Below are 24532 nucleotides of genomic sequence, written 5' to 3'. Positions count from 1 at the left end.
TTCCGTGGAAGATCAGCCATTGTTTAGCTTTGTAGTACAGGCTTGGGTAGAACAGTCGATGTGTACTTCTCTGCTTGAGGATGGTGAGTAAGGCTGTGCTGGATATCTGGGGAACCTGCCAACAGCATTTAGAGGGTCGACTGCCAGTGCCAATTCAGTATTTTATTTGTTTGAAGTTCTTTGGACTGTAAGGCTGGTACTGTAGCAGAAATGTAATGCATTCCTGTTGACTTTTGCCCTATTCAGTGTTCAGAAAATGAGTTAATGTGGCAGTTTATTGCTTTGCTTTTTTTCTTACAATACATATACTGTATTTTTAAAACCTGTTGTTGTTCTAGGTCTCTAAGAACAAGCTCTGTCAGACAGTAATGCTGGGGAGGATGGGGGAGATGAAACATAAGGTTCTTGTGTTTCCTTTTGTCAAAATATAGTCTGTTCAGGATATAGAACACTGTCCAGCAAGCATTAAGATTTTGCATTACACCTCATTTATTGTAATGTACTATTGTTCATGGGTATATTGACAGTATAACTGTTGAAATTCCCAGAAAGTGGAAATTATTTGTGTTGCTGCTGCAGGGCTAGTAATAGTTGGGGTGTCTGATTTTTGGGTTTTACCCGATTTAAACCCAGTATACTATATTTTTCAAAAGTACAGCAATATAGCTTTTAAGGTTTTTCCTTTTTTTGCACACTTCTTTTGAGTGTGTTTTAAGCCAAGAACATTTGGATGTAACAGTCGATCACTTCTCTTTGTAAAACAGCGTGGAGTAAAGTGGTTTAGTTTTCCCTGTGTGCAATTATACTTGCAACTCCACTACAAAATAAAAATTGACTGGAACAGAGAAATGCCTCCATATACAGTTTGTGTGTGTGAGAGAGAGATAGATGTCATCGATTTTGCATACCCCAATGTGTGGAAATATACATACATTGGAGATTTAAACTGTTAACACTTTGCTTAAGCATTTGTTTATTTCTTTCCAAGTACAACACAATTTCTACCAATTTCTTGATTACATTTAAATAATTCTACACTATTTATAAATAAATAAATAAATAAATAAATAAAAAAGCATGCGCCCAGATTTGAAGAAGAAATTTCACCTGAAAAATCAGAAGCCCAAGTAATAGTTAATGCAGTGGTTCTCAAACAGGGTTTGTTTCTGTCAGTTATGTGACAGGTCAGGTATAGACATGGGGCATATTGCAAAGGAAATGTTTCGTACTGTGATATATGTTTTTTGTTGTGGTCCAAGTTTTTGTCAAGTGGTTATATGTAATAAATGAAAACAGTGAGTAAATATTGTTGTTTTTTTCATTCTACAACACACCCTTTTTTCCACAAAAATGTTATTTGAGGTTAAAAAGTAGTAGTATTTTATGAATGTCTGGTGACTTGTGTTTACTGCAAAGACACAGCAATGGCAGGGATCAACTTTATGTAGTGTGTTGTTTTCACCTGATCTACTCTAAACTAGGGCTGTGAAGTGATTGTACTTTTTTTTTTTTTTTTTTTTTTAACCTTGAGAAATTAATCTGTTAATCTTGGTTTTAATTGCATATTTGATATAATTACTGCATCTGTCTCATTTTAGTTTGTATTATTGTTATATTATTGTTATAATAATAATAATAATAATGGTAATATCTTCCAAAAAACCACCTGTTGACACATGGACAGTTTCTCCCTTCTCTGCCATAGAACTCTGTAGGTCTTTCGGAGTTGTTGTTGGCCTCTTGGTGGCTTCTCTGACCAATGCCCTTCTTACCAGGCTGCTCAGTTTGGGAGGACGGCCTGCTCTAAGCAGATTCTGGGTGGTGCCGTATACCTTCTACTTCTTAATGATCGATTTGGCTGTGCTGCAAGGGATATTAAATGCATTTGAAATCTTTTTATACCCCTCCCTGATCTGTGCCTTTCCACAACTTTATCCCGGAGTTGTTTTGAAAGCTCCTTTGTCTTTGTGGTAGTGTCTTTGCTTTGAATGCACTACCCAACTGTGGGACTACAGAGAGAGACAGGTGTATTTAATTTGAAATCTTGTGAACCACTTTTATTGCACACATATGGACTCCATTTAACTTATTGTGTGAATTCTGAAGGAAATTGGTTGCACGTGAAACGTGAAACCTGAGCTTATTTAGGAGTGTCGTAGCAAAGGGGGTGAAGAATACTTATCTAACGAAGACCTTTCAGGTTTTTATATAATTGATTTGTTTTCCTCAAACAAACCCCCCCACCGACCCCATTTTTTTCACACATTGAAAGTGAGTAGGTTGTATAACTCAAAGGAAAAAAAAATCCCATTTAAAAGCATCAAGATTTCCGGTTGTAACACAACAAACTGTGAAAATGTCCCCAAGGGGGGTGAATACTTCCTATAGGCACTAAGTGCAAGGTGTTTTTGTCATTTGTAGCCAAGTACGAACATCTGATGTTTGTATCCGAATACATGTCAAAGATATTTGTACCAGCACTAATTTATTTACAATCCAGCATTGTTGTTAAATTGTTTAGAACCAACTGCTAAATCCCAATGGACTCTAGTGTATTACTCACCTTACAGCATTTACAAGCACAAGTTTCCTTTAGTTTCCTTTACTCATAAACTGATGTTTTTCACTGGCATTTAAATAAGTTGATTTTAAAGATATTGTTGTGAACCAGCATCTTGATCACTTCTGTAAATGTAACATCGTGTCAGTATTGGCAATGCCCTAATGCGTACCCTGTGCGCCCGGTATAATGCGTACCCAGTACACTGTTGCTAGGCTGAACTGTACCTTGTCTGCCCATATAGTTAATTTTTATTTATTCATTTTTTTGACCACTTGAGCAAAGCTGCATGTTTACAGTCCTACTTGAACTGTTCTCTGTTGTCGCATTGTCAGATGTCCATAATAGATCATTGTATTTAATCTGGTAATTTTGATGGAGAACAAACTACTCAAAGCCCAATTACTGTATAGACTTTTCACTTTAAACATCTATTGATAAATCATTTGTTAAATATTGCAATAGCAAAAAAAAAATTCAAATACTTATTTTTATGCTTTCATCTACAGTACCGGTAAATGTTGTTAAAAAGCTTTGCATCCAGATTTTTTTTTTTCATGAACAGCTGTCTGATTAATAGTACAGTGATATTTGAAGTGGCAGTGTAAATCTAGAATGTAAGCTTGGACAGAATTTACTTTCTATTTTAATCCTGCTATGAAGGAAGTTCTAAAATAGGAGGTTATAAGTAGGGTAACTTGTCATGTGTGAAAATGGGTCTTGCGCTTTCAGCTTTTGTTCAACTTGGATTTATTGTAGTTTGAACATCAAGAATAAGATTCATGTCAGTTGAGACTTAATACATTGTTTTCTGTCTGTAGTACAACAATTTAACTGCAGCTGATTTCAAAAGTGAATTTCTTTCACTCCACAGGAAGATTATACTGGCTTTATCTGCTACTCTAAGATTAGAATGGCATGTTGAGTTAAGACTTGATATAAAGCCTGTTCTACCTCTTTAACAGCTGCTGTTTCCTTTAGCTAGATTGAAATAAAATAAGACTGCTACTACAGTATGTACTAGAGAGCAGAGCTTGAATGAGATACAGTTGAGGGTTTACAAGAGTAAGGGATATCTTGCCCACGTTCTTTGAAGTTCTGGTACTGTATATGTTTGTGTGTGGTATTTTTCCCTCTACTGTTGGTGGGGCAGGGTTTCAAAGTACAGTAGAAGCATACTGTAGATCAGAGTTTGCATGGTGTAGTAAGGTTCAGGGATTTGTTTTATCTGCAATAAATTGTGGTCAAGTTACATGTAGTACGTAACTGCAATTAGTTTAATTTATCCACTGAGTATTTGTTGAATACAGTTCAGTTGCCATGAGAACTATATTGCTGCATTTACTGTCATAATCCCCTTTTGTTGAAAGGCTGTCAACAGTGTTTGAGTCCATTTGTTGCAGTAGTTGCACAATATAAACCTTTGTTTTACTAATTTTGTTTCACAGAAGATGCTTGGGAGGAGGGAAGAGTGCTGCCGCCACTGAGGCCTAAAACTGCAAAACTGAGCAATCAGCTCTTGACCAGGCAGAACACGAATGGCCCAGGGAAGCCAACAGATTGATACCCAGGTGTTACATGACCTGTGCCAGAAGTTTCCTGAGGTACCTGAGGGTGTTGTATCACAGTGTATACTGCAGGTGAGTGTGCAGTGCCGCACTCCTCAAGACTGTTCTTGCCAGTGCTCGGAATAGGTTAACCCTAGAAGCTAGCCATCCATAAGTTACTGCAGTCTAAAGATCTGTACTGAACTGTTGCATTTAGTTATAGGCGTGCAGAATAGGGATGCACTAACTGATTTTCTTTATTTTATTTTTTTTTGGGTGGGGGGGGGATTATATATATATATATATATATATTATATATATAATATATATATATATATATAATATATATGACATATACATATCACACACACACAACACACATTACACACATCTATATATATTGATCATATATATATATATATATATATATATATGATATATATATATATATATAATATATTATATATTTATAATGAAAAAATACTGTAAAAAGTTTTAGGCAGGTGTGAAAAAATACTGTAAAGTAAAATGCTTTCAAAAATAGACATGTTAATAGATTATATTTATCAATTAACTAAATGCAAAGTGAGTGAACAGAAGAAAAATCTACATCAAATCCATATTTGGTGTGACCACGCTTTGCCTTCAAAACAGCATCAATTCTTCTAGGTACACTTGCACAAAGTCAGGGATTTTGTAGGCATATAGTCAGGTGTATGATTAAACAGTTATACCAGACACGAGCTAATGATCATCAATTCAATATGTAAGTTGAAACGCAATCATTAACTGAAACAGAAACAGCTGTGTAGGAGGAATAAAACTGGGTGAGGAACAGCCAAACTCAGCTAACAAGGTGAGGTTGCTGAAGACAGTTTACTGTCAAAAGTCATACACCATGGCAAGACTGAGCACAGCAACAAGACACAAGGTAGTTATACTGCATCGGCAAGGTCTCTCCCAGGCAGAAATTTCAAGGCAGATGGGTTTCCAGATGTGCTGTCCAAGCTTCTTTGAAGAAGCACAAAGAAACGGGCAACGCAGTGGTCGGCCAAGGAAACTTACTACAGCAGATGAAAGACACATCATGCTTACTTCCCTTTGCAATTGGAAGATGTCCAGCAATGCCATCTGCTCAGAATTGGCAGAAAACAGTAGACCCTGGTACAGCCTTCTACTGTCCAGAGAAGTCTGGTCAGAAGTGGCCTTCGTGGAAGACTTGCGGCCAAAAAGCCATACCTCCGACGTAGAAACAAGGCCAAGTGACTCAACTATGCACGAAAACACAGGAACTGGGATGCAGAAAAATGGCAGCAGGTGCTCTGGACTGATTTGAAATATTTGGCTGTAGCAGAAGGCAGTTTGTTCGCAGAAGGGCTGGACAGCGGAACACAAATGAGTGTCTGCAGGCAACAGTGAAGCATGGTGGAGGTTCCTTGCAAGTTTGGGGCTGCATTTCTGCAAATGGAGTTGGGGATTTGGTCAGAATTAATGGTCTCCTCAATGCTGGGAAGTGCAGGCAGATACTTATCCATCATGCAATACCATCAGGGAGGCATCGGATTGGCCCCAAATTTATTCTGCAGCATGACAACGACCCCAAACATACAGCGAAAGTCATTAAGAACTATCTTCAGCGTAAAGAAGAACAAGGAGTCTTGGAAGTGATGGTATGGCCCCCACAGAGCCCTGATCTCAACATCGAGTCTGTCTGGGATTACATGAAGAAAGAAAAGCAACTGAGGCTGCTTAAATCCACAGAAGAACTGTGGTTAGTTCTCCAAGATGTTTGAGCCAACCTACCTGCTGAGTTCCTTCAAAAACTGTGTGCAAGTGTACTTAGAAGAATTGATGCTGTTCTGAAGGCAAAGGGTGGTCACACCAAATATTGATTTGATGTAGATTTTTCTTCTGTTCACTCACTTTGCATTTTGTTAATTGATAAATATAAACTATTAACGTGTGGTTTTGAAAGCATTCTTACAGCATTTTTTCACACCTGCCTAAAACTTTTGCACAGTACCAGTCAAAAGTTTGAGTTTGAGAAACATGTGTTTTCATTTTCAAGTATTTTCAGAAACGTATACGACGTAAAACATTGTCAGTTGTGAAAAAAAACTACTTTCCAGCAAGTGTACTCAAACTTTTGACTGGTACTATATGTGTGTGTGCGAGTCATATATAAATATATATATATATATATATATATATATATATATATATATATATAACACATACATCACAGTGCCTTGCAATTGAATTGAAATTCTGTTCGATATTTTTATTTTTAAACACTGAAACTCAAAATCAATTATTGTAAGGTGACATTGGTTTTATGTTGGGAAATATTTTTAAGAAAAATAAAAAACTGAAATATCTTGCTTGCATAAGTATTCAACCCCCACACATTGATGTTCGGTAGAGCCACCTTTCGCTGCAATAACAGCTTTAAGTCTTTTGGGGTAAGTATGTACAAGCTTTGCACACAGTGTTGGCGTGATTTTGGCCCATTCTTCTTGGCAGATTTGCTCCAGGTTTCCTGTATCCATGTGCTTGGGATCATTGTCCTACTGAAAGGTGAATTTCCTCCCAAGCTTCAGTTTTTTAGCGGACTGAAGCAGATTCTCTTGCAGTATTTTCCTGTATTTTGCTCCATCCATTCTTCCTTCAATTGTAACAAGATGCCAGTCCCTGCCTATGAGAAACATCCCCACAGCATGATGCTACCACCATTGTACTTCACTGTAGGGATGGTGTGTCTTGAGGCATGGGCAGTGTTAGGTTTGCGCCACACAGCGCTTTGAGTTTTGGCCAAAAAACTCTATCTTGGTCTCATCTGACCACAAAACCTTTTCACACATCGCAGCTGGGTCACTCTCATGCTTTCTGGCAAACTCCAGACGTGCTTTCAGATGGTACTTTTTGAGTAATGGCTTCTTTCTTGCCACCCTCCCATACAGGCCAGTGTTATGCAGAGCTCTTGATATGGTTGACTGGTGCACCATTACTCCATTCCCAGCCACTGAACTCTGTAGCTCCTTCAAAGTGATTGTTGGCCTCTCTGTGGCTTCTCTCACAAGTCTCTTTCTTGTTTGAGCGCTGAGTTTTGAGGGACGGCCTTTTCTTGGCAGTGCCTGGGTGGTGTGATGCAGCTTCCACTTTGCAGTTGCAGATGCAGTTTTTTATTTCTTAAAAATATTTCCCAACATAAAACCAATGTCACCTTACAATAATTGATTCTGAGTTTCAGTGTTTAAAAATAAAATATCAAACAGAATGAAATTTCAGTGTATCATTTGTAATTCGGTAATATGAGAGAATTGGTCAGGGGTCTGAATACTTTTGCAAGGCACTGTGTGTGTGTGTGTGTGTGTGTGTGTGTATATATATATATGTATATGTATATGTATATATATATATTGTAAAACGATCCTCGCACTCACGGAGTTCGTTGCCCCTTTAAGATAGACCCAGGACACAAAAATTGATTTTTTACGGCGCTGACGCGCACTTTTTAATAAACACAAATGAAAACAAAACAAATGCCTAGCTCCCTCTTGGAGCTCTGACTAAACATAGACTGGTTCCTCACTAAACCACAGGACGGCTAAGCCGTTTACCTGACAAACACCAAAACACAAACGGGCTTCTCTCAACACTCTCTTCAATACGACTGGACACACACGCAGTCGGGCTCTTCACTCAGCAGCCCCGATCAGTCTGGCTGCCTCTTTTAAATACCCTGCACCTGTCTCTAATTTATAATTACGATCAGGTGCCGAGGATTAACTAAATCATTAAAACAATTACAATTAAACCCCATAACACCCAAATGTGCATTCTCACAAGGTTTTTAGCAGGGAAGGATTTTAACCCCCTCCCTGCTACCTTACACATCCTCCCCCTCAAGTGTGAAACACTGATCGGCCATACCAAGGCCACCCCCTCCCCTAAAACACAACCACCCACACTCAAGTCCCGAAATGTCCATTTCCGCCCTCTTCCACGGGCGGACTTGAGGGTGGGTCGAACCTTCCGGCACTTCCGGGAAGGGAGCTTGAACCGGCGACAAGGGACCCCACCGGGATGACAGGGCCGACCGAAGTGACGACCGGGGAACAGGAGGATGCAGCAGTGGACAGAGGTCTTCACCTGGGGACCGGCGCAGCGATGTCCGATCACCCAGGGGGAGCGAAGCAGCGAACAGGGGGAGCAACAGCGACGTCTGGCAGCAGCCCAGCGACGTCTGGGTGCTCGGGAAGAGCGGAGCAGGGAACCAGGGGAAAAGCTGTGGCCAATGTTGCAGACTCCTGGGCTCCAGGTCCAGCGCAGGAAGGTCTAGGAAGACCGGCAGGGTGTCCAGGAGCAAGGGGCAAGGGACCGCAACTGGCAGTGCCGGACTGGTTCGCTGGGGTGATGGAGGTGGGCACCTCACCTCCTCCTCTTTGTTCATCGCTTCTCCCTCTCTGGGCTCTGGGAGCGGCGGCTCCTCCCTCTCTGGGCTCTGGGAGCGGCGGCTCCTCTTCTCTGGGCTCTGGGAGCGGCGGCTCCTCTTCTCTGGGCTCTGGGAGCGGCGGCTGGGCTTGTCTTGCCTGCTCCCATTTTTGGAGCAGCAGATCCAGCTCCGTCGGCTCTGGCTCTGGCAGTCCAAGTTTCAATCTCCATCTCTTATTCTGCTCAATCTGGGCAGCAGTGTTTCTCTTCATCAAAGCGACCAAATCCTCTAGGGTTTCCATTTTACTGGGTCATAGGGCCGCCCACACACACTTCTGGTACCATATGTAAAACGATCCTCGCACTCACGGAGTTCGGTGCCCCTTTAAGATAGACCCAGGACACAAAAATTGATCTTTTACGGCGCTGACGCGCACTTTTTAATAAACACAGAAATGAAAACAAAACAAATGCCTAGCTCCCTCTTGGAGCTCTGACTAAACATAGACTGGTTCCTCACTAAACCACAGGACGGCTAAGCCGTTTACCTGACAAACACCAAAACACAAACGGGCTTCTCTCAACACTCTCTTCAATACGACTGGACACACACGCAGTCGGGCTCTTCACTCAGCAGCCCCGATCAGTCTGGCTGCCTCTTTTAAATACCCTGCACCTGTCTAATTTATAATTACGATCAGGTGCCGAGGATTAACTAAATCATTAAAACAATTACAATTAAACCCCATAACACCCAAATGTGCATTCTCACAAGGTTTTTAGCAGGGAAGGATTTTAACCCCCTCCCTGGTACCTTACAATATATATATATATATATATATATATATATATATATATATATATATATATAATATTATATATTTATATATATATATATATATATATATATTATATATATATATAGGCACATTTGTGCCGAAACTAGTAGATCCCAATGGCTTTTTAGAAAAAGTGCAATAAAGAAATTAATACTTTGTGTGGGCCATAAATTTGTTCTTTGCACATGCAAGAAATTGGATGTATGTTTATTCTGCTTTTGCAGCACCTAATTGAAGATAATGATATAAACTTTCTGAATGCTTTTGTTGGAGAACACCTGTAGCACAATACGAATTAACCAAATACATATTTTACTGTTTGGTTTCCTGGCTTGGACTGTTTGTCTGGTTTTAGAAGTGTGTTTGTTTTGCCTGCATGTTGTTCTGTAGACCTCCGTCAGATAAGCACTTTTAATTATGCAGTACCTGGATGGAACAAAACTTTGTCCAGAGGTTTTTTGTGCAGTAATTATTTCATTACATTAACAGTTCCTAATCAGTACAGTAGTACTCTCTATCCCCAGAAACACTGAATTATTTCTTTCTTGTTTATGACTTCAACATGATTGATTTAATTTTTAAAACCTACAATTCTACATCTAGATAACTATAGTAGGAAAATGAACAGTGTATTGATGCTGTAAGCTGTATTTCAATACTGAGCAGGTTCGAGTAAATAATAATGACAGCATTGATTGTTATTGATTGTTTTCATTTCGTGTTTTTTTTTGTTTTGCATTGCTACTGTAAAGTTTCATAATAGACTCTGTTTTAAACGTTAGTGTTACTTGGTTTTGATGTAAAAATTTGAATACATATTTCTAATGCTGATTTGTGTAGAAGCCATTGGATCTTATGATACACGTAGGTCGTCGGTGGTCAAGGATGACACAAATTTTGTGTTTAAAGCTAAAGCTGTGGTCCTGTCTTACTTCAAATTAGTGTTTTGATTTTTGACATTTTAGCATGCAACACAAGTATAATAAATTATCTCAATTTGGTGTGCTTTGTTTTTAATAAACTTTATTTATAGCTGACAAACACTGATCAGAATTGATACCCCCCCCCAAAAAAAAAATAGATCCCTAAATTGCAATTAGTTAAAACTGCTATTTTGTGTAATTATTTACAATTATGCTGTAGTAAACGGTATTATAATTAGTTACACTAAAAAGTAACAAACCACCGCTGTTGGAAAATATCAGCCGACACAGTAAATCAGATCTAATGTATATGCTATTGTTTTCTGTACCCCCCATATTGAGGTGGTTATTTGTCAGCGGTAGGGTGCAAATTAAATTGTAAAGTGTATGTATTTAATTTTCTTCCTCTCTTTTTCTTCTGTCTAGAATAATAACAATTTGGATGCCTGTTGTGAATTCCTGTCCCATGAGAGCACCAAGTATCTTTATGGAGAAGGGGATCTAAACTTCCCTGACGATTCCAGCCTTTCCGGACTTCGAAATCACATGACCCATCTGAACCTTGGGTTGCAGTCACAGAATGTGTATCACCCCTCCGGCTGGGAAGGAGCGAGAATGAATGGCAGCAGGACTCTGGCCCACAGCCTCAGTGACGGGCCCCTCCAGGCCGAACAGCCAAACAGCGAATTTTTTCAGCAAGACCCCCAGTCCGCCCCGGTGCAAGGGGCTTCCAGCTTAAACGTCTTTGGAGTTATGGACACAACGCGAAAACCACATCCTCCACAGCACCTTGGACTTTACCAATTGGGTGGCAAAGGACACTCTGCAGGCTCTCAACAGGCCCCTAGATTTAACCCTATCACAGTCACGCTGGCCCCCAATATTCAGACTGGCCGAAAAACCCCCACCTCTTTGCACATACACGGTGGGCCACCGCCGGCTCTAAACAGTCCCCAGGGTAACTCTATCTATATTAGGCCTTTTGTCACTCAATCTGGTACAACCCGGCAAACTTCTCAGCAGCAGCAAGTGGGATGGTCACAATTTGGTCCCAGCTCACAACAGCAGCAGCAGCAGCAGATCTATCAGATAACCCATCCTTCCCAGTTGCCTGGCCCTTGGACTCTCCCATCCCAGTACAGCTCTACACATACCTCAACGCACCAGCCACAGGGCCACCAGACGTCGCACGTCTACATGCCCATCAGCTCACCCACTAATGCTCAAGCGCCTCCTTTCATCCAGGCTTCTCCTGGCAGCCAGCCGCCTTCATCTTCCTCTTTCAGCCAGTACAACATTCAGAACATCTCCACAGGGCCACGCAAGAACCAAATTGAAATCAAACTTGAATCACCCCAGCGGAGTAACTCCAACACCACCACTGCAGTGCTGCGCCCTGGAAGTGTAGGATCAGGCTGCGGCGGACCTCGTTCATCCTCCTCCACTGCTGCGCCTTCCTCCTCTGCTGCCACTTGTTCCACAACACCCTTATCCATCAGCAGTCAGTCATTGAGCCGCAGCCAACCCACGGTTTACATAGCTGCCAGCCCGCCCACTTCCTCTGCTGCTGCTGCTGAGGAGGCCTCAGTGGCTACCTCCAGCTCCCGCACCCACCCCAAGTTTTACATTTCAGCCAATGCAAATCCCACAGGTGATGACCCTAGTCTCCGGAACCCGCCCACACTCTACATCTCTGCCAATCCACAAATGCCAGGGACAGCTGCATGTCGGAACATGGCAGGGCAAGTGAGCATGGGCCCTGCCTACATCCACCACCACCCACCCAAATCCAGGGCTTCCATGGGTAGCTGTGGCACCGCAACCTCACCCAGGGTAGTGGTAACTCAGCCCAATACCAAGTACACTTTTAAAATCACAGTCTCTCCCAACAAGCCTCCGGCCGTCTCCCCTGGAGTGGTATCCCCCACCTTCGAAGCCACCAATATGCTCAACGTCCCATCTGATCACTTTGCTGAACCCGAGGCTCATCATCTTTCGGACCCGTTAGTGCAGAGGGAAAGACCCAGCGAGGCCAGAAAACTCAGCATGGGAGCAGATGATGCAGCCTACACGCAAGGTATTATTTATTTAACTGTTTTATTGCATTTATATAGCACTTTTTATACAAAAGTATTGCAAAGCACTGTACAGTACATAGCAGAAACAAAGAACAAACCAGAATACATTGGTATAGCATGTCACACATACAACTGCCACAACCAGACCATATAAATAACCGTATGCACGTAATACAAAAGCCGTCATTTCAGTAATACTTTTAGTAACTTCCCTAATAATCTGAAATTATAGATTAGGATCAAAGGTGCCCCCCCCCCCCCCCCCTCCTCAAAAAAAACAACTTAATTTCTAGTTTAAGTTTTGATGAGAGACTGCAAGGATTGAGCTCATGTTATCCCACATTTCTGTGAGCCCACTGGCATAACTTTATCTGAATTTAACATTAGAAAATTCTCCTATATTAATAGGGTTATCCTGATTTTATTTCAAAACCTGCATTTACATTACTATAACTTTACTACAAGTGCATGTAAAATAAAGAACTGTTTTTTCTATTTTCCAACTTGCTAGAAATGTTGTGTAGTGATTTTTATATAGATTGTATATACTATATGTTTTGTTGTGACTGCAATTTTTTTTCTTCCTTTTTACAACGCCATTTCCACGTTTTTGTTTTATTTGAAGCGTTTAAATAGAAATAAAAATAAATAAAATGCGTTGTCAACTTTTTATGTATTTTATTTCAGGAATAAACAAAACAACATTTAACTTGAACTGCTATTTGGCATCCTTTTGTTTTGTAGTTAATTCACTGGGATAAAGTAAGGCCTACACAATGTATTCTTTACTCCTGGGATATTTTTCTATTTTAAGGTGTTACATATTGTAAGGTCTTGCTGTAAAATAGTCACACACACAGGGGCCACGGGCACGCCCCCTGCCCCTTGTGCTATGCTGTTTTTGCCTGCGTTCTGAGCAATATAATGGCTTTTTATTACTTTTTGAAAACAAATGAATATCCGAACAAATATTTAAATTGAATAAATATCCGGACATGAAAGTCCTGTGTTCATCCCAGCATTATGCAGAGTAGATTTTAAATCGTGGAATGTCATTAACTAAAAGTTAACTATGAAACATGCAACATTACCTTGAAGCCATGAATAATTTCAATACATATTCGAATCAGACTGGAATTTGTGTGTTTAAGTTTATTGGCTGCAATCTCATTCATGTTCCATTTGGTATTGGTTTGCTTATTGATATTAACCACAGCGGTTTACAGTAACTATAAATAATTAAATGACTGCCAATAATACTGCATGTATGTTGTCTCTTGTAAAATGCTTCCTTCTCTTTTGTTGCCTCTTGTATTAATTAAATATAATTAATACATTGGGCTGCAGCAGCAGGCTTAGCATGGTTAATGGGTCTGTTCAGACAATTTATATTTGTTGCAATACAAGAAACATAAGATTTAGTAATTTTCTAAAACTGTTTACTATTTTCTAATTGATTTATTCTAATAAATGCTTACACGTGCTCATGCCTATTATATGTTGCTGAGAGGAGAAGTACTGTCTCAATATGCATCTTTTGTTTTTTTAATTTGTCCAGACCGTTATGTTTGGATGGTAGGATGAAAAATTGTGGCGATCCAAGAGTTTGAATGATTCCAGATGAATCCCTAATCTCTTTAACTTCTGATTTCTGCACTACTGGTTATTGTTTCCACACCCGTTTGTGGAGCACAGTTGAATCTCTTTATTCTCCAACTTTCCAGAACTGCTGACCTCAAATAATGCTGGTGGGGAGTAGGAGCTACGAGCTACAACCACTAATGACAACTGTCATATCTTTGTTCTTTCTGTTTTTAAGTAGCCCATTTGAATATATAATACTAACTTAGCATGTATAACAACCTTTTTATTTGAGTCTACCTTGCAAAAATGAGAGAAGTTTACGTGGTTGGTTGATTTGATCCATGTCATTGAATCAGTTTGATTCAATTCAATTTAAATTTTTGCTATAACTGTAGGTTGTCCATCACCGTTCTGGAATCTGCTACTGTCTGCCAAAGTAATTATCCCAAAATGGTTAAAGCACTACATTTGCATAACTTAAACTGGTTTAACTAAGGCCCTGTCCACACTACATAACCGATCTCGAGAACCGTACTCGAAACCGATCTAATTAATCCAGCTCAAAGCGTCCACACTGAAGTACCACTTCATGTTTAGTCTGGCTTAATGCGTACACATGTTGGTTGTTGTTGTTGTTGTTTGTTTATGTAGCAGACGCCTTTATCCAAGGTGACTTGTGGTTTGTTGGTTAAAGAAAGCACATTTCTTTAACCACTGGACCACACAGCCTCCTGTAGTTTGTTAGAAAAAGCACACAATCAAAAAAGAAATTTGACACTTACCGAATACAAAAAATAACACATTCTCCATTTCTTTAAACAAAATTAATTCATAAACAAAATTAAAGATATTCAGAATATCTTTTCCACTATAGATCAGTGGTTCCCAACATTTTTTTCTGCTGTTGCAGCACACCATGATGTATTTAAAAAAAAAAAAAAACTTTAAAAAATTGCAGGCACACCACCCTATTTTTTCCAAATTAAGTCCTTTTAAAGTCACTATATATTTTGTTCATATAGAATCCCATATGTCGCATTTTGATAAAGCTACCAAATCATAATATTAATAACTGTCTAGTTACATTTAAAAAAAAAATAAAAAATCTCTGCGGTAGCCTGCCCACCTCCTGCTCTGGATTGCTCAGCGAGAAAGCGATTCTGGCTTTAGGCTTGTGAGATCGGAGGACCCTCGCACTCCCTCAAAACGTCTGTACTGTGAGGGGACTCGCTGGGTGAGGAAAAATAAAAACATAATTGTATATTTCAAATTGGCGGGAAAATAAATAAATACAAATACTAATTGGTCACTCTAAAATAAAATAAAAAAAAATCTCAATGTCCAGTTTAATTATATAAGCTGCCAAGTATTGCTTAAAACTGAAAAGCGGGGGGGGGGGGGGTGAAGAGTTAATTGCAAGATGATTCCCTCCTTTTCATTTTAAATGTATGCATTTTTTCACAACCAATTAACAACAATAATAATACAATTCTTACAACACTATCACATAATCTGAGTTATTTTAAAATAGTTTGGTTACAGTTACTAGCAGTGCAATGAACAGGGAAATTAATACAATAGTATCCCACCATGCACTATTTTGTTTTAAAATAATGTGTTATGCCCCATATTAATAGAGGTTCATATTGTGAAAGAAATAAAAGTATTTTGGAAAAGGTAATTGCAAACACATGCAAGTAGGGCTTGAAGTTTTTATTTTTAATCAGGTGATGTCCCTTAATGACGTGAATTGTTCATCCCCGATCCTACTTTTAACTCTCATTTCATTTTTGCAGTCGCCTAATTTAACATTGTGTTTTTTTTTTTTATTTTCCCCACTAGTTTAACAGAGATGCCCTGTTCATTTTTTTTTTTTTTAAAAGTATTACATAACAATACATGTAAAAACCTGCTTCCCTACATTTGACTTCCTGTTTAAACCAATTTTTTGGCGGAAGTGTTTTAAATCTTTTTAGTGTAAGGTTTATTTTAGACTAATGTAATCTAACTTGGGTAGAACCAGACCCACTTTAAAGCAATGATAACGGTCAAATGTTCTAGTAAATCTGCTAGCACTATTTCAGCTGCTAATATCTCAAACCATGTTTTGCAGTAATTTCTGGGGGGGCACAACAAATTCACTATTTTTTGTTTATATTTTGAATATTGTTTTTATGTAATCAATTTGCACAGTAAAATATTTAACTGGTGCACATCATTGAATGCAAGTTATGATATTTGTCCCTAAACTCCCTTGCAGCTTTAATGATACACCAGAAGGCTAGGATGGAGCGGCTCTGGCATGAACTTGAGATGAAGAAGAAAAAGCTGGAAAAACTAAAAGCCGAGGTCAATGAAATGGAGACTGACCTTACTCGAAGACGTCTACAAAGATCCAACTCTGTCTCCCAAATACCTTCAGTAAGTTGGTTCCCCCTTTGTTAAACTAGACCTTTTTGGAGGCAATGTTCAACACTAGACAAAGTGCGTGAAAACCAGTCTACAGTTTAATTTAATTTATTCACTTTGTGTCTGCCAGGGCAAGCACCGATACCGTAAATTTCAACAGTGCGAGCACCAATACAAAAGAGGGACCTAAATTATCCATACTCAATACAATATAAAAATACAACAATAAACTGTTATGGCGAAATAGATTAAGAATACCTCCGAAATAAGCTATTCTGAGGAGTTGAGAGAATAAGAATCTGTGAGGTATATGGTGGAGCATGCCTTTTTGTGTGTATGTATGTGTGTCTGTAAGGGATGTACTGCAGGTCATAGTGTTCTCCTGATTACTCTGTTTTCACAGCTATAGTATGGGGTGTAAGTTACAAACTTTTATTTAAAAAATCTGGCACATTTAAACTACTGTGTTTGCTGTATTTAAGATGTTGTATTTGTTTGTGGTCTATACTATCAGAGAAATACTGGTCAAAACAAATATGAAAAAATAACTTGTCAAATATAGTCATGTAAGGTTCCTGGCATCCAGCAGCTAATGCTCAGTCACAGTCAGTCATGTACCTTGTGTGGCCTCCAAAATGCATGATGTAACTTTTTTTTTGTTTTTTTTACCCCTACCCTTTTTAAAGCTTGAGGAAATGCAACAGTTAAGATGCAGAAACAGAAAACTTCAGATAGACATTGACTGCCTAACCAAAGAAATTGATCTCCTTCAAACAAAAGGTATGGTGGTGTTTTTAGTATTTCAGAAAGATGCATAAATGTTTTGTATAAACTTCTTGTCCAAGGGACAAAATACTAGACAAATCTACTTGCCCCATAATACAAAACGCACACAAAGTAGAATGTAACTATAATATGCAATATTTTTGGAGTTATTCAAATATAAAAATAGCTTCTGCCTGTTTTTTTTTCCACTTTCTCTATATGCTGATAAACTCCCGATGTACAGCTGTTCGTTTGTTGCATCACAGATAGGACGTCATTGCTGACTATTGCTGCTTTGTGGAATTCTGATTTTTCTTGACGTTCTTTCACTTTTGTAACTGCTGAACCCCAGATTTTTAAAGGACTTGTGTACAACCTGTCAGGTTTCTTCTACTGTTTTTCTACCAAAACTCACACAATATTTATAGTTGGCTCCATCAAATTCTGCAAGACAATGTTTAGTTTTTTCTTTTGTTTATTTCTATTCTGTACTTTTTTTTAAACGGTGTACATCATTTTACAGCTATTTTTCCTTATCTAACATCTTATTCCATGATAGCTAACTGGAACACTGCTGCAGCAGGGTGATCCTGGTTTAAAATAATATAATATTATACAGATTATCACAGCATTTCATTTATCAATATAAACATCTGTCAATCTTCATGTTTTACTAGTTTCACATCGATGGATTGTGCATTTTCAATACGTAACTAATATCGCTTTTGTTTATCTAGTAAACATATGTTGTTTTTAATGCAGCCTTTTTAAATAAAAAAAAAAATGTAAATATGGTAAAAGAAAAATTACATTTTCTGCCAGGGAAAGTTTTTTTCTTAATGCTACTAAACACTAAACTTCATGAGATTGCAGCATTAAATGTCAGGTTCATGCATTAATAAAGCAGTGAAACTTATTTGCTAATTTACAAAAAATGTAAATGATACCAGATTAGTGTGTGCCTTGCCAGAGGCTCTCTTGGCAGCCATTTCTGGGTTTCTTTGTAACCAATAGAAGATCAGCTTTTTTCCCCATAGCTATACAATCACAGTGATTGTCATAGTGGTGTGATGTAAACCATTTTTTAAAATGTTTGTGTGTAGATGCTAGACTTCCGTAATTCAGTTTTCAGAAACTTGCGTGGCTCTCTAGAAATATACCCAGAGTGTTTTTCAAGCAACAGAACCAACATAGAAATAAATAAAAACTTTTTGTCCAACGCGCATAGTATAATGACAAAACTTGTTGTCCCTCACACAAATCTTGTTGTCCCAGGCATCGGGTGATATGAATTGCACACCCCATAGCTGGGTAGATAGAGAGATAGATGCAACATGTTTGGATTACAGAGGGTTTAGTAAAATGAAGCTTGAGTTTGGGTAATCGCGTTGCCTATTGCAATGTGCACTTGTTTTATACTGTATGAAAATCAATAGGAATATTTGTGCTCGGGTTGTATGCTAAGCTGCAGAAAGTCAGATTCCCCTACAAGCAGAAAGAAGTACATTTTGCTTGTACGTGCTACCATTGTAATATAAACTAGCAGTGATTTCCTGAATTGCATCCTGTTGCTGGTTGCTAGCAAGGGATTTATGGTCTGCCTGGAAGAACTTCACACAGGATTTTTTCATATAGGCTACTAGTCAAATGATTTTGGGGACTACATAATGACAGATATAGAATAGTACTTTAGGTCAATTAGAATGTAAAGTATAGTTTATACAATAGACTACAGTGAAATTCAACTTTTGCACTAGCGTTTAACTACAGTAACACTTTTTTTTTTAAACAAGGGCCAAATATTACTGTAACTGTTCAAACAGAAAACGCTGGAAAACCATGATTACAAGTCAAACTGTGGTCAAATCATTCCTTATGCAATTGATGTTATTATAATTTAAAAGTTTGGCATTATTTTCATTTGATGGTTCCAGAAGTTTCCTACTACTAAATTCAAATCCAAAGAAATTAATTCTGCTTGGGTAAATAAAAAAAAAAAAAAAAAAGAAGAAAATGCTCCCACCAAACACATGAGCTTTTATATGTGTACTATATTTTTTGAGTAGATATGTTTTTATTTGAAGATGTAAACCAGACTTGTGGAAAAGTGTAAGAAAACGCTTTAAGAAGATGTGTGCTCTGTGTTTGTGTTTGCCACGTATTCCGATCTTGCATAATAGAAAACTTGCTCAGCAGGTCAATAATGAAAATATACTGTTCAACCCTATCCAGCAAATCCAAATGTACTGGAGGGTGTACATCCATAGTTCTGCATTTTGAGTTATTTGGTGAATAGCAGAACTAAAGAAATCCTATTTTATGGTCAATAGTGGATGACATGGGGGAATTAAAGACATTATTTGGAGATAAAATAGCCTAAAAAGCCTGAAATTTTTATTCAGCATCCCTGTGTTTTTTTTTCATTGTGCTGTGCAGTACAATCACTGTTTGTTTTATTTTGTTACAGGACCACACTTTAATCCCAGCGCTATTTATAATTTCTATGACAACATTGGCTTTCTAGGTCCTGTTCCACCAAAGCCCAAAGGTATTGTATCTGTTGCTGAGTTGTTTATAAAGTGTAGCATTCTTGTTTTTTATGTAAAGTTTTTGGTACATCTACCTCGTGTCCTCGTCATTGCCACAGTAGCAGAGACAATAAAATGATACCTCTTGTTAAAGGATCTAAATAAGTTTAAGGAGGGATAACCAAGCCTTTAGAATCCTATTTCTTACCTCTTGGTGTTTGCAGCATTGTCTGTTTTATTGTTATTAGGCATGTGTTAGTTTTTCAGGCACCACACTAGCATGATAAGATTAATTTTTCCTGGTACTATGGTCTGGCCAGATTACCTCACTGTGGTAGACCATGTGAATAAATATGGAATTTTTTATTTTTATTTTTTAATAAGGGGAAAACTGTGCAAGGCAGTTTCTGATTCCCTCCACTGAAGTTGAAAAATGTTATTCTAAATGTAATGTACACATGAAGAAAAGAGTACAGTGGGGATGGACCTTTCCACTCCTAAAGGTATATTAGTGCTTTAGCAACTGGATAGTTTATGCAACATATATCCCTTCAGATATTTTTTTTTGTAGGTTTAAACCATTGTTTTATGCTGTTTATTTTTCACTAATAAATACAATTTAATTTTACACTCTTTGTAAAATACCTAAGAGACTAACATTTTAATGTCCATCCCACAAAAAAGTGTTTTATAAGGTACATGACTAATTAAGTTACGTACAAGACAACATTTAAATAAATAGTCTGCACATGTTTAATACTAATGTAATGCAAAGGTAAGAAATAGCAAACCCAGATGTGTTCACCTCCATTGTTAATGTATTTGGGGTGCAGGTTACTTTTAAAAACTGCTGGATCGGCTGCGAACGAGTCAAACGAGCACCCCTGCAATATAGCATATGTTGCTTGGTAACCATTTCATTGGCCCCCTTTTTTACAATTTTTATTTTTTATTTATTTATTTTATTCCACTACCCAGATCACTCTTGTAGTAAGTGGCTTCTGAAAATACAGCAAACAAACTATGATGCTAAAATTAGCTAGATGCTAAATACATTTTGTGCTGGGAAGGGAATACATTTCATTATTTTTCTCAAACTTGTGTGGGGCAATTTGGAACTAATTTCTTACCTGCCTCTAGGTTTATTAAATGCAAAACAGATTTGTTTTAGTTCCTAAATGTTAACAGATGTTTATTGGTTTGTATTACTGGGTGTTTAAATAATCTAAAAAAAAGTATTTAATAAATAAGACAAAGTCACTTACTAAAATGCAGTACCTTAAGGAAGCAAGCTGAGGTGACATGGATTTTTATTCACTTCATTAAAGAATTAGATTTATTTATAATAGATTTCTGTTTTTGTGTTTCAGATTTTATTTATTTTCTTTTACTTGTAATAGATTTACATTGCACAATGCATTTATTTGTAATTGCTGCATTACAAGTCTCACCTAGAGTGTAACTCCCTGGAATTACAAACTTCCAGTAATACTTGAGCACATATTTTAGTTTTTTCAAATCTATAAAATGCAAAATAAAATCTGCTAATTTTTTTCCTTGAAAAATAATTCCTATGTGGACTACATTCTTTCTTAGTTGTCTGAGACTTTGTATCAGAAAGTTTTCAATGTTTTTTACATTTCCTGATGGTAGTTGGTGTAGGTAAAGATTCACTCCTCCATGAAACCTGTTTTACCTGTTGCATACCATGTTGAACAATTCCATTTGCTCTCTCTTGTCAAATAAAACTAATTGTGTTAATTGCACTGACAGTAAGACGTGGCTCAACTTGCTTTATAAATGGTTTGGGCAAACCGATAGCTCTCAGTCTGAAAAGCATTTAACCCATGATACCTACTTGAGGTTGCTTATCAGTTTATCAGAATATTATAGTAATGGGTTTTCATTCTGCAAAAAATCAGTTTGAACTAATGTTTAGTACTGGTGCTGCAGTTATATTACAGCACTTCAAAGCCTTTGCAGCTGTAGCTTGGAAGACCCTAAGGCTGGAAATGTTTTCTTTATAACATGTTTGTTTTTTTTCTTTTGGCCTGTCTGTAGTGCTGAAATACCTCAATTTACTGCCACATGTGTTAACCACAGTAGGTAAAGACAGTGGTGGGTTATTTACCATTGGAACAACACACCAGAACATCCCTCTTACCAAGCATATCTCAGATTATCATCAGTTATTAGTCAACAGGGAAGATTACTGCATTCAGGGTATCCACAACTCAGTAGTCATCAGGCTGTCTTTATGGTGCATGTTTTTTTTTTTTTTAAACCAAAGAAAATCTGAAAAGGTTGCTTTGCATTTATGTGAATTTTTATTATTCTGTGTGTTTTTGTGGAATTGCAGAAGCACTTTTCATAACCAGTATTTGGCAGACAGTCATTTCCTGGATTTTGCTTGGCTTTAGCAGAATGTTGCTAACGTGTATTTATCTGTGTGTTTATGTGATCTTTTTGTTTCTTCCTCCAGCAGAGCAGAGATCTCTTGTAAAAACACCAAAGACTGTACCAGACACAGAAGAGGATGAAGGGGCTCAGTGGAATTGTACTGCCTGTACTTTCCTGAATCACCCAGCCCTTAACCGCTGTGAACAGTGCGAGTTTCCTAGGCATTTCTGAACCAACACTTTTTGTTAAGCATTTTGTTCTTTTGTAGAACAGAAAACTAGAGGAGCAGGAGGGCTTTTTTTTTTTATCCTATTGGTAATAGTTTACGGACAGGGTTTTCTGGAGTGCTTCATTAAAGTTCTTGTGGTAAAGCAGATGTGGCCACTGAAGGCTTGCCTGATTTAGTGTTTACAGGTTGTGCTTACAGCCCTTAGAGCTGATAATACCACAACTTTGGGTCGATAGCAGTTGGGGGAACTTGTTCAAAACTGGCAAATCGCCTGGCTTTATATTTAAATTAAAAAAGGGAAAAGAAAATTGAAAACACTTTAACAAGCTGCCTCTACCGTATGCAGTATTACCAGTGCCTCCTGTTGCTGTGAAAGCATGGAGCTGAAAGCGATTTTGCCCTTTTTTCCTGTAATTCTGGGGACAAAGCCTTAAACCCATCCTAGTGGGGGAAAAACTCCACTGTAACACTACAATTGAAGGGACAAACCATAAAGGAATTACTACAGTCTAGTTGGTCACTTTCATTTTAAGAATGGGAAGAGTTTCTGATATCACTGGTACCTTTACCTGCCTTGTATCCCCTTCCCTGATTGCCTCTACAATCTCCACAGTCAAATCTAAAACACACATTGAAAAGAAACTGCATGCTTTGTCTGTACAGTACACAGTGGGGGGAAAAAATACCCCAAAATACTTTTTTACTGTGCATAGTTTTAGAGCCTGCTTTGTTACTTTTTTCTTCACGCTATGAGTTTCTTGTATTTCCTGTATGTATAGTGTAACAGACTTAATAACTAACTCTTTTTTTTCATTTAAGCACAATGTCCCTTTTAAGCTTTTATTTGATATTTGGGAGAAGTGAAGCCTTATATATATAAAAAAAAAAAAAAGAGCAATATGAAACTGCACAATTTTTGCTTTCTCTGCTCAGTCTGTTCATTGCGCCTATAAATGCGGACGTTCTACGTAAGATCTGCAGATGCAGCTAAGAAACAGTGCCGAGATAAAGTTCAGAGGGTTAACCATGAGTTTTGAAATTTAAAAAAAAAAAAATAAAAAAAAAAAAAAAAAACTCAAACTGAACTTCACAGCGGGTGACAAACAAATAGGGGATGTAACTCTCATGCCACTGCTGAGGATTATTTCTGTCTGGTTCCGTTATGTGGAACCAAAATTTAAGTGGCAAAAACGTTTAACAAAATAGTGGTAGTGCGACATGTTTTGAATTGGCAAACTTTTAAGAATTTTTAAAAAATTTTTTATATATATATATATATATATATATATATATATATATATATACATACACACAGTAAGTGGAAATAGATCAGTAACAGGTGGAGTTGTTGACATGTCTTCTCATTTGTAAAGTCTAAAAATTTGTGTGTTTTCAGCATGATTTGAGAATTACAAAAAATATATGCAATAAATTGTTAATACAAGACTATATATAAATAGTTTGTGATGAGTACTTTTTGTGAATCTTTGGGGTTATATGTTAACTAGATGTTTTGATGGTGAACGCACACATACCGTTTGTTACAGACTTTCAGTTTACTTTCGTACAATGTTCTATGAGAAGATTTAAATGCAATTCATTCTTCAAATTATGAAAAGGATAATTGAAAGTTAATTGTGAAATTTAAGTAAATGTGTTTTTTTCATAAATCAGATAGGGCATTTTATGCAAAAATACCATATTTGAATTTAGCTTTTACCAAAACAATCTTTTATTAATAAACCTAATTTGGATATCTAAAGTTGTTTTTTTGATTTTAGCTGGGAAAACTGTCTTTGTAACATAAGTTATTTGTAAAAAAATAATTAAAAAGTCGTCTGGATTTGCTTGTTTATTTTGTGTGTATGAGAATTAAGGTTGTCAAGGCCACAATTAAAGGCTTCATTTTGGGCGTTAGATTCTATTTAATTTCTAAACACCAAGTTAAAATATTGGTAATATTTGGAACAGACATTTAGGGGTTGGTGTAAAGATATGATTTAGGGGTACAAAACTCCCTTAATGATGCCGTAAATTGTGTTTAACAGCTGTAAAGTCTGATTTTTACTGTCTGCTAAAAATGCGGCGTTTGTAAAAAAATGGTGTTCACCTGATGTTCTGCAACCACTATAAGTTTTCACTTTGCCATCATTAATCCATTCATTGTGTTGAAATGCATTCAAATGAAGAAAAGAGCATGGAATTCGGTGGGATCTGGATACTAAGCAGGCACAAA

The 24532-nt window shown here is 37.6% G+C and overlaps 1 protein-coding gene across 5 annotated transcripts in view; it reads left to right on the top strand.

The window, feature by feature from the left end:
* The window catches only part of tab2 (TGF-beta activated kinase 1 (MAP3K7) binding protein 2), a 45390-nt gene extending 21377 nt beyond the window's left edge, over positions 1-24013 (top strand). Inside the window, exons 2-7 of one of the 5 annotated variants that reach the window (XM_041252338.1) lie at positions 4009-4200; positions 10730-12380; positions 16226-16386; positions 17061-17154; positions 19607-19687; positions 22153-23594. In XM_041252338.1, coding sequence (XP_041108272.1) covers positions 4099-4200; positions 10730-12380; positions 16226-16386; positions 17061-17154; positions 19607-19687; positions 22153-22298 — 2235 coding nt within the window. In that variant the 5' untranslated portion in view covers positions 4009-4098 and the 3' untranslated portion in view covers positions 22299-23594. Of the gene's footprint in view, positions 1-4008; positions 4201-10729; positions 12381-16225; positions 16387-17060; positions 17155-19606; positions 19688-22149 lie in introns of all 5 variants that reach the window. The other 4 variants (XM_041252337.1, XM_041252339.1, XM_041252340.1 and 1 more) reach the window with 4 other exon arrangements.
* Positions 24014-24532: the final 519 nt, after the last annotated feature.

This window comes from Polyodon spathula, chromosome 6, assembly GCF_017654505.1.
Source record: "Polyodon spathula isolate WHYD16114869_AA chromosome 6, ASM1765450v1, whole genome shotgun sequence".
Taxonomy (NCBI): Eukaryota; Metazoa; Chordata; class Actinopteri; order Acipenseriformes; family Polyodontidae; genus Polyodon; species Polyodon spathula.
This window is presented reverse-complemented; position numbering and strand designations above follow the sequence as displayed.